This window comes from Leptonychotes weddellii, unplaced genomic scaffold, assembly GCF_054177405.1.
Source record: "Leptonychotes weddellii isolate Sample4059 unplaced genomic scaffold, ASM5417740v2 HiC_scaffold_5906, whole genome shotgun sequence".
NCBI classification, from domain to species: domain Eukaryota; kingdom Metazoa; phylum Chordata; class Mammalia; order Carnivora; family Phocidae; genus Leptonychotes; species Leptonychotes weddellii.
In genome coordinates, this window is record NW_028027403.1 from 1 (window position 1) to 10,589 (window position 10,589).

At 43.1% G+C, this 10,589-nt stretch overlaps 1 protein-coding gene and 1 non-coding gene across 2 annotated transcripts; one reads left to right on the forward strand and one right to left on the reverse strand.

Moving 5' to 3' along the window:
* Nucleotides 1-2,704: 2,704 nt before the first annotated feature.
* Nucleotides 2,705-5,928, reverse strand: IQCF1 (IQ motif containing F1). The gene is made up of 4 exons (XM_081811151.1): nt 5,899-5,928; nt 4,184-4,294; nt 3,985-4,047; nt 2,705-3,270 (listed from the first exon to the last, which is right to left on the reverse strand). The coding sequence occupies exons 1-4, from the start codon at nt 5,926-5,928 to the stop codon at nt 2,824-2,826; spliced, it is 651 nt and encodes a 216-aa protein (XP_081667277.1). The 3' UTR covers nt 2,705-2,823.
* Nucleotides 5,929-9,236: 3,308 nt separating this feature from the next.
* LOC115940404 (U6 spliceosomal RNA) lies at nt 9,237-9,343 on the forward strand. The gene has a single exon (XR_004075166.1). It is a non-coding gene; the product is annotated as a U6 spliceosomal RNA (small nuclear RNA).
* Nucleotides 9,344-10,589: the final 1,246 nt, after the last annotated feature.

Below are 10,589 nucleotides of genomic sequence, written 5' to 3' on the forward strand. Positions count from 1 at the left end.
TATATATATATATATATACAATGGAATATTACTCAGCCATCAAAAAGAATGAAATCTTGCCATTTGCAATGTCGTGGATGGAACTAGAAGGTATTATGCTAAGTGAAATAAGTCAGAGAAAGACAAATCCATATGATTTCACTCATATGTGTAATTTAAGAAACAAAACAGATGAACATAAGAGAGGGGAAGGAAAAATAAAATGAAGTGAAAACAGAGAGGGAGGCAAACCATAAGAGATGCCAAACTCTAGGAAACAAACTGAGGGTTGTTGGAGGGGAGGCGGCTGGGGGATGGGGTAATTGGGTGATGGGCATTAAGGAGGGCACTTGATATAATGAGCACTGGGTGTTATATGCAACTGATGAATCACTAAATTCCACCCCTAAAACTAATAATACACTATATGTTAACTAAATTGAATTTAAGTAAAAAATAAAGTAAAAATAAAAGAAAATTTATTAAAATGGGAGCCAGGTATCTTAATTTTGGAAACAAGAGGTAGAAATATAGAAAGGAGAAAACTAGAATGAACTCTTTGACTTTAGATTGGGATTAGAGATATCAATGTGAACCCATACGTTTCAATATAGATAGATGATAAATGATACAGATGATAGCGATGTGTGTGGTGTGTGTTCACAAACATATATTCCCTATCTCTGAACACTGAGAGGCCTGGGACCAGCAGCGCCCCAATAATGATGAGCATACTTTGCTGTGCTCTCCTGGGCCACTCCACTGCATCCCCAAATTTGCTGTTTTTCCTGGCTGCCAGTTTTTAAGGTGAGTGTGACCCCTTTCCTTGTTTTGTCGCTGATGCTGAATTTTTATGACACTTGACATTTGCACTGAAAGATGATAATCAGTCCCACTTTACAGCTGAGGAAACTGGGGCTCAGAGAGGTAAAATGACATGTCCACAGCCACACAGCAGTGAGTGATGGAACAAGGGATCTGACCTAGGCCAGTTTGACTCCAAAGTCCTTGGTCTTTACTCTGAGACACTGAACACAAGAGAGAAAGGTAGGCAAGGAAAAAGGAGACAGAAATCCTTCAAAGAGTGAGAGACCAGGACCTGTGTGAAACACAGGAGTAGGACATGGAGGAACAGAGCAAGAAATGCAGAGCTCATGCTCCAGGGCAAGACAGAGAGCTGGAACCTGAGACCTCCAGGCAACATCTCAGAACCTCTGTGAGCTGAAGGACTAGTTTGTCAGGGCAGAGTAGATGGAGCAGAACCAGACATAGGGCTTATGAGCTTGCAGTCTTGATGGAGAATAACCCAAGACTCCAGGACCCTCTCCGTCTATGGGAAACCACAGGATAGCTGTGCCCAGATGGGCAGAGGGACAGCCTAACCTTGATCTCTTAATGGGCTTTTTATCACCACTAGGCCCCAATTCCACCCCAGGTGGCAACTTTTTGTAGGAAGTCACTGTCAGAGGCACCAGCTCCAGCAGGACCAGCCTCTGCTTAGCCTGGGCCTGGAGTCAGGGTGAGAGAGACATGGCCTATCCTTCTCAACTCTGGATCTGTGACCTGACACTCACTAGAGGCTTTGGCTAGCAATGGAGTGCCTTCTTTCCCATCTCCACCCTTGTGGAACCTCCTGCACCCCACCACATCTGAAGGGGAATGAATCCTAGCCTCCATTTGGGGCTGAAGGGTGAAGGACAGAGGTTGAAGTAGGAATGAGGACTGGGGCTATACACTCAAACAGTGTCCAGTTTGGGTCTCAGATTCTGACATGGAGGCTATGTATGAGGATACAGTCACCAGTTGGGCAGGGAGCTGTTGAAGGAGGCCATTGAGAGGACATGACTGCCCATTGACCCACAAGTTGGACCCAGGCAACTGAAGGTTCCTCACCTCCTCCCTTGTCCTTGGAATGTGCATGCCACCCACCATCCCACAGTGAGAGCCATTTTCAAGGACACAACCTTGAGAGAGCAATGTGGTTTTGAGAACATCTGGACAGTATATGAGACTGAAACTTGTTAAGGCCTCTATATAAATTTTTAAGATTCTGGCAGGCAGTGGGCTCCTGGGTGGCTCCATCTGTTGAACATCTGACTCTTGGTTTCAGCTCAGATCATGATTTCATGGGTTGTGGGATCAAGCCCCAAGTTGGGCTCTGTGCTCAGCAAGGAGTCTGCTTGAAGATTCTCTCCCTCTGCCCCTCCCCCACACTCTCTCTCTAAAATAAAATAATAAATCTTTAAAAAAAAAGGATTTTGGCAGGTGAGACCTACTCACCTAGCAACCAACCAAGATAAGCCTCATAGGCAAGTTCACTTGCTTATTAAGCTTGCCACCTGCCAATCTGGAATGGCCTGCTTCCTCCTTCCATCTCTCCTTGTCCTCTGTGTATAGGGGCCAGTTTATGAACCAGTGGGAGCCAGGATCACAGAGCTTGGGGAGGGTGTGTTCCTTTCAATCATGGTGGTAAGAGAACGAGCCCTGAGCAACTAGACCTAGGTGGGTGAATTCCTGACAAATGTGCCGCCATTGTCATTACCAACCACCACCTTCCAGGACTCCATTATATGCAACCTTGGGGAGGGGCACCAATTTACATGAAGGATGCTCCCTGAGTTGGCCAACATGGCACCTCTGTTCCACCAACTTTTCAACTTATGGCAGACCTTGCAAATTAATCACAGTCTCTGCTCAGTCTGGGCAAAGCCTCAGAATTCTTCCCCAAATCCTCGGACAACCCCTGCCCGTTCCTCAGAGCTAGCATATGAGATGCCAATATCTGCCATCATTTACCCTGACCTCCTGGAACTTGTCAAACAGAGAGGCTGGGGGAAGACCACTTCACTGCTTTATTGGGAGGGGAATACACTCTGACACAATGCAAGTCCCTGAGCCCAGCAAGATCTCTAGCTCGAGATGCAGCTGGTTGGCCGTGACTCTGTAATGGCCCTTGATGAAACCCCGGGAAGCACAGGAGTGGCACCTCCAGTAGGCCTGGATAATGCGGGCAGCATTGAGCAGACGGCAATAGCGCCTACGGATGCGCCACATGCGGACCCAGGACTGCAGCTTGACTGCTGCCCACTCATTCCGTGTAAAGGTCTCCAGTGCTGCACGCCGCCTCTTCTCCATCAGCTTTGTCAGGATGTTCTTCCACCAGCGCTGAATGACCAGTGCTCTGATTACTGCATGCAGCAGTGTCCGGCGCACGAGGGTGCCCCGCCACCAGGCCTGGATCTTTATGACTTCTGGATTACTGGTAGAGGGCTTATCTTGGTTTCCTGGGATCTTGCAAGAAAAAAGAGGGGACATTCAGAGAATGTTCCCCACCTGCTTGAGTCTTGGGGCATGCCAGAAAGGAACCCTGATTCCCTATCAACAATCAGCCCTTCTTCTGGAGCTCAGGAGCCCTGGACTGGCACTGGCTGGAACCAGAAGACCAGGTAGGTGTCCTGTCTCTGCCACTCTCTGGTTAATGGGCATGGACACATGTTGACCTCTGAATCTCAAAGTCCCCATCTATAAAATGGGAGTACCTCTGCCCTGTCTACCCAGTTTTATATGGATCAAGTTGGCCAGCCTAGGGCAAGATTTATGCGTCAAAGAGTTACATATTCCACCTGAATGTGCCCAACTGATCAGGACCTATGATCCTTCCCTTCAGACCCCACCCCCTTGCTAGAGAAGTAGCATCCTTTGCTAATCCTGTCCTTTCATCCTTGACTCCAGCTCCAAACCACAACCTGTTCTCTTCCTCTGTCATGTTATAGTATTAAGTTTCCCCCACCCCATAAAGTTCTACCTCTTATCTCTTCCCCATCCTTATTTCTCTTGACTTTCACATTTTAAGTCTTAATTAACAAGCAAACATACATGCACAAGCTCAAATACACACCACACTATTGATTAAGCCCAGCTTCCCATATGTTGGCCATTCTGTTCCACAAACAGCCCCTATATTCCCAGCTCCAGCCCTGTGTGGCCTTGGGGAGGGGCTCATACTTGTCTATCTCCATTATTAGCACCATCCACTTTATTTGTCTTGACTGTATCTACATCTTCAGCCTGAAAAAAAAAATGGGGAAAGAGAACAAACAAGAATGAGTTTATTCGTGTTCTCAGCTCTGGATCATGCAAAAAACACTAGCCACAAGCACTAGGACACAAGGACCAGAGGCATCCAACTCAGGGTTCCTCCTACCTCCACCTTCTTCTCTGAGGTCAGTAATTCTGGGGATAAACCAGTCGGTTCCTCTTTCTGCTGAGGCTCATCTTCAATTTGTTCATTAATTTGTTCAGGCTGTTCCTTCTCCTGAAATCAGCAGTTAGGGAAAAGGCAAGAGTGAAGTTGCCCTCCCTCCCTGTCTGTTCAGTATCCCACAGATCCCCAGCTTCTGGGGCTTCCCAGAGTATTCATATGCCAGGGGATCCCCTCATCCTAAGATATCTATGGGGACATCCCTAAAAAGCCTGGTTTGTCTGTCTCTTGCTTACTCACCATTGGTCCCACGTGGATTGGGTGTAGATGGTTCAAATCCCCTCATGTCTGTGTTCCTTTAGCCATGGATGCGTAGATAGAGTGGATAAGGAGACGTATGATGTCATAAGGGCAGTTATGACTCAGGCACAAGGATGGCTCCCAATAGTTGAGCTCCCTCCAAGGAAAAGACAAAAGTGTTGGCCATTCTTTTCTGCTGGAAATGGTCAAAGCCCTGAATACAAAAGCCAATACAAATAAAAAAACACCAGAAATACTGGCCCATTGGTGTAAAGGTGTATAAAGATAACCAGTCATTGGTAATATTACCACTTGGTAAAATTGAGGATTCATTTAATGGTTAGCAGTCTATTAATACTCAGAGAATACTAACAAATTATAACTGTTAAAAAATAATTAATTTAGGGACACCTGGCTGGCTCTGTCCGTAGAGCATGAGACTCTTGATCTCGGGGTCATGAGTTCAAGCCCCATGTTGGGCATAGAACTTACTTGTAAGTAAATTTAAAAATAATTTTTTTTAAATAATGAATTTGATCTATAGGTACTGATGAAGCAGGGTATCCAAGATATATTTATAAGTGAAAAAGTTAAAGATCTTTATGATCCCATTCATGTAAATAAAACCATCAAGATACATAATTATACATATATATTGTAAATGCACATAAAGGGGGAGAAAGTTATATCCACCAAATTGCTACCAATGATAATATTAGAAGAGTTGAATTGCTGACCCATCTATACAATGCCCAGGGAACTCCATGAGGCTCCCAGGACCAGCTGGGGCCCCCATCTCAGACTACAATGGGCTCAAGTGCTCTCCTGTCTTCTGCCCCTGAGAGACTCAAGGCCACATCATATGGCTGAGGAGTGGCCACTACAGAAGTTCTTAGCTCTGTTCTTATTTCTGAACCGTGCAAAAGACACTTGACCCAAGACCCTAGACACTAGGTGGGACCCGCCCTACCTCTGCCTGCTCCTGTCTTCTGAAAACCCACCTGGTTAATGTGAGTAGCCAATTAGAGTCACAGCTCCAGGTGTCACTGAGAGTGCATTTGTCACACCTTCCAGAACACTGAGGTAAGCCTCATGACTGAGGAGTGGGGAGGGGCTAAGAGAATAGCAGGTAGGGCTCAAAATGTATCAAAGGAACGTGAGTCCTTCTTTTTTTTTTTAAAGATTTTTATTTATTTATTTGAGAGAGTGAGAGAGAGAGCATGAGGGGAGAGAGGGTCAGAAGGAGAAGCAGACTCCCTGCTGAGCAGGGAGCCCGATGTGGGACTTGATCCCAGGACCCCGGGATCATGACCTGAGCCGAAGGCAGTCGCCTAACCAACTGAGCCACCCAGGCGCCCCGGAACGTGAGTCCTTCTAACCAGACTCCATCAGGAAGCCAGCCACTGAGGATGCCTCACCTGCAGATTTCCCAACTGGCATATGGACATCCCTAGTACTCTGTGCTAATCACCCACATACTCCCTTATCTATGGCTGACTCCCTGTGTAGGCCCCTGAGGGTGGCAAGTAGGAGCCTTTGCAGATGGCTAGTGAGTATGCATAGAAAGCCAGCTGACTCTGTGGAACTGAGAAAGAACACAAATTTGAGCGTTCAGCATTGCCCTCAGGGGAAGCAAATGGTTGGCTATCAGAATCCAGCCTGGCTTTGCAAGATTGAGAGAAGACATACAATCTTAAGGATCCCCTCAAGAAGGAACAAGAAGTATGGAGCTGGTGTATATATAGAAAAGCTCCAAGAAATCCTCAGAATCCTTAGCAGGGCTGACAGAGAGAAAAAGGGGCAGAAAGCTTATTTAATGAAATATTAGCTGAATACCTGAAACTGATGTAAATTGTATGCCAACTATACTTCAATAATAAAAAAAAAAAAGGAAGAAAGAATAGCTGAGAATATACAAACATGGGAAAAAATTTGGACATCCAGTTCATGACACTCATAAGTCCCCAGATTCAATCCAAAGAAATTTTATCAAAGACATATTATAGTAAAACTGTCTAAAATCAAAGATAGGGATGCCTGGGTGGCTCAGTTGGTTAGAGCGACTGCCTTCGGCTCAGGTCATGATCCTGGAGTCCCGGGATCGAGTCCCGCATCTGGCTCCCTGCTCGGCAGGGAGTCTGCTTCTCCCTCTGGCCCTCCCCCCTCTCATGTGCGCTCTCTCTCTCTCATTCTTTCTGTCTCAAATAAATAAATAAAATCTTTAAAAAAAATAAAAATAAAAAATAAAATAAAAGAAAATCAAAGATAAAGACTTTTAGGGGCACCTGGGTGGCTCAGTCGGTTGGCATCTGCCTTTGGCTCAGGTCTTGATCCCAGGGTCCTGGGATCGAGCCCCATATTGAGCTCCTTGCTCAGTGGGGAGCCTGCTTCTCCCTCTCCTCCCCACTCATGCTCTCTGTCACTATTTCTGTCTCTCTCTCTCAAATAAATAAAATCTTTAAAAAAAAAAAAGATAAAGACTTTTAAAAGCAATAAGAGCAAAATTTTCTCACATACAAGGGAATCCCCACAAGGCTATCAGTAAATTTCTCAGCAGAACAGGCCATGAGAAAGTGATATATTCAGAGGGATGATATATTCAAAGTGCTGAAAGAAAAAAACAGCCAACCAAGAATAAAGCTGTCCTTTAGAAATGAAGAGGAGAAAAAGACTTTCCCAGACAAAAGCTGACAGTTCATCTCTCTTACCACTAGACCTGCCTTACAAGAAATGCCAAAAGGAGTTCTTCAAGCTGAAATGAAAGGAGGCTAATTAATAACAGAAAACATATGAAAATATAAAGCACACTGGTAAAGGTAAGTATATAATCAAATTCAGAATACTCTAATATTGTAATCTGGATACTCTAATATTGTAATCTGGTGGTGTGTTAATCACTTAACTCTAGTACAAAGATTAAAGGACAAAAGTATTAAAAATCACTATAGTGGGGCACCTGGGTGGCTGGCTCAGTCAGTTGAGTGTCAGACTCTTGGTTTCTGCTTAGGTCATGATCTCATGGGTTGTGAGATCAAGCCCCACCTTGGGCTCTGTGCTCAGCACAGAGTCTGCTTGAAGATTCTCTCCCTCTGCCCCTCTCCCCACTCATGCGCGTCCTCTCTCTCTTTCTAAAATAAATAGATAAATCTTGGGGCGCCTGGGTGGCTCAGTCAGTTAAGCATCTGCCTTCGGCTCAGGTCATGATCTCAGGGTCCTGGGATCGAGCCCCGCATTGGGCTCCCTGCTCGGCAGGAAGCCTGCTTCTCCCTCTCCCACTCCCCCTGCTTGTGTTCCCTCTCTCACTGTCTCTCTCTGTCAAATAAATAAATAAAATCTTTAAAAATAAATAAATAAAATAAAATAAATAGATAAATCTTTTTAAAAAAATCACTATAGCTACAATAACTTGTCAATGGATACACAATATAAAAAGATGTAAATTATGACATCAAAAACAAAATTGGGGGGAAGAGAAAAGGGTAGGTTGTGTATGCAATTGAAGTCATCAACTTAAAATAGACTATAAGATGTTTTATGTAAGCCTCATGATAACCACAAGGCACAAACCTACAGTAAATACACAAAAGAAAAAAAAAAGGAAATCAAAGACTACCACTGTAGGGGCATTTGGCTGGCTCAGTCGGTAGAATGTGGGACTCTTAATCTCAGGGTTGTAAATTTGAGCCCCACATCAGGTATAGAGATTACTTTTAAAAAATCTTTTTTTAAAAAAAGATTTTATTAATTTATTTGTCAGAGAGAGAGAGCACAAGCAGGGAGAGTGGCAGGCAGAGCAGGCAGAGGAAGAAGCAGGCTCTTGCTGAGCAAGGAGCCCGATGCAGGACTTGATCCCAGGACCCTGGGACCATGACCTGAGCCAAAGGCAGATGCTTAACTGACTGAGCCACCCAGGCGTCCCTAAAAAAATTTTTTAAAAAAAGCATAACCCTATGGAAAAACATCCAAAACATCAAAGAAAGATAGCAAGAGAAGAAAGGAACAAAAGAACTACAAAAGAACCAGAAAACAATTAATAAGATGACATTAGTAAATCCTTACCTATCAGTAAGTACTTTAAATGTAAATGAATTAAATTCTCCAATCAAAAGACATTGACTAAATGGACCAAAACAACAACAACAACAACAACAACCGACCCAAGTATATGCTGCTTAACAGAGAGACTCACTTCTACTTTAAGGATACACATAAGCTAAAAGCGAAGGAATGGAAAAAGATATTCCATGCAAATGGAACCAAAAGGGAGCAGGGGTACACACTTAGACAAAATAGGCTTACATTATTTGATTTCAAGACTTAAAGACTATAAAGTTACGGTAATCAAGACAATGTGGTTTTAGTTTAAGAAGAGACAAATAGATCAATGAAACAGGATAATAAAGAAGCCAGAAATAGACACACGTCTACACAAGGAATTGATTTTTTTAGTGTACAAAATAATTCAGTGCAGAAAGGAAATGCATCTTCAATGGGGAAAAAAAAGGAATCTTGACCCTTATCTAAAATTATAGACAACACACACCCACACAGGATGGATCACAGACCTAAACAAAAACTAAAGCTAAAACTGTATAGCTTGTAGAAGAAAACCCATGAGAATTATTTTGTGACCTTGGAGTTGACAAAGATTTCTTAGGACAGAGAAAACACTGAGTATAAAAGTTTGATAGAATGGACTTCATCCAAATTAAAACCGTCTGTTCATCAAAAGACAGCATTTTTAAAAGTCAGCTGGGCTGCTCACTTTGGCAGCACATATACTAAAATGGAACAATACAGAAAAGATTAGCATGGCCCCCTTACCAACATGACACACAAATACATGAATTGTTCCATATTTTCCAGCGTGGTGAGCATTAGACAACAATACTGTACAGTGTGTTTGAAAGTTGCTAAGAGAGTAAATCTTAAAAGTTCTCTTAACAAGGGGTCCCTAGGTGGCCCGTTGGTTAAGGGTCTGACCAGCTCAGGTCATGATCTCTGGGTCCTGGGATTGAGCCCCGTGTCAGGCTCCACACTCAGCAGGGAGTCTGTTTGTCCCTCTCCCTCTGCTCTCCCCCTGCTTTTTCTCTCTCAAATGAATAAATAAAATCTTAAAAAAAAAAAAAGTTATCTTAACAAGAAAAAAAACCTGTAACTCTGTGGTGATAGATGTTAACTAGACTTATTGTGGTAAGCATTTTGCAGTATATACAAATATCAAATCATTATGCCATACACCTGAAACTAATATAATCTTGTATGTCAATTATACCTCAATTTTTAAAAAAAGTCACAGACTGAGGAAAAGAACATTTACTATATATGTGTGTGTATATATACATACACGTATGGAGAGAGAATGTATATATTGTGTGCATATATATATAAATGACATGTGCATATATATATAAATAAATGTGTATATATACATATATATTGTGTGTATATATATATTTGACAAAGATCTCATATCCAGGATAGAAGAACTTCTGCAACTTGAGAACAAAGATAAGCAACCCAATAAAAATGGGCAAAAGAGTTCATCAATACTTCATAAAAGAAGATATACAGGGGTGCCTGGCTGGCTCAGTCAGTAGAGCATGTGACTCTTGATCTTGGGGTTGTGAGTTTGAGCTTCACATTGGGTGTAGAGATAATTTAAAAATAAAATCTTTAGGGGCACTCTTGATTTCAGCTCAGGTTATGATCTCAGATCAAGCCCCACATCAGGCTCCACACTGGGCATGGAACCTGCTTAAGATTCTCTCTCCCTCTCTCTCTGCCCCACCCCCCACCCCCACACACAAACACACATGAACAATTTCTCAACATCATTACTGATTAGGGAGAGGCAAAACTTTTTTGCCCCTCTTTTAAAATCTTTTTTTTAATTTAATTTAACTTTATTAGGTTATGTTAGTCACAGTACAATACATCATTTGTTTTTGATGTAGTGATCCATGATTCATTGTTTTCATATAACACCCAGTGCTCCATGCAATATGTGCCCTCCTTAATACCCATCACCGGGCTAACCCATCCCCCCACCCCCCTCCCCTCTAAAACCTTCAGTTTGTTTCTCTAAGTCCATAGTCTCTCATGGTTC

What these genes read in the sequence shown, in the direction of transcription:
- IQCF1 (XM_081811151.1), bottom strand. Translation starts at nt 5,928, where the DNA reads ATGTCCATATGCCAGTTGGGAAATCTGCAG. An exon ending in GCCAGTTGGGAAATCTGCAG is followed by an intron (nt 4,295 to 5,898) that starts GTGAGGCATCCT and finishes TGCTGATTTCAG; the next exon opens with GAGAAGGAACAGCCTGAACA. An exon ending in CCTCAGAGAAGAAGGTGGAG is followed by an intron (nt 4,048 to 4,183) that starts GTAGGAGGAACC and finishes TTTTTTTTTCAG; the next exon opens with GCTGAAGATGTAGATACAGT.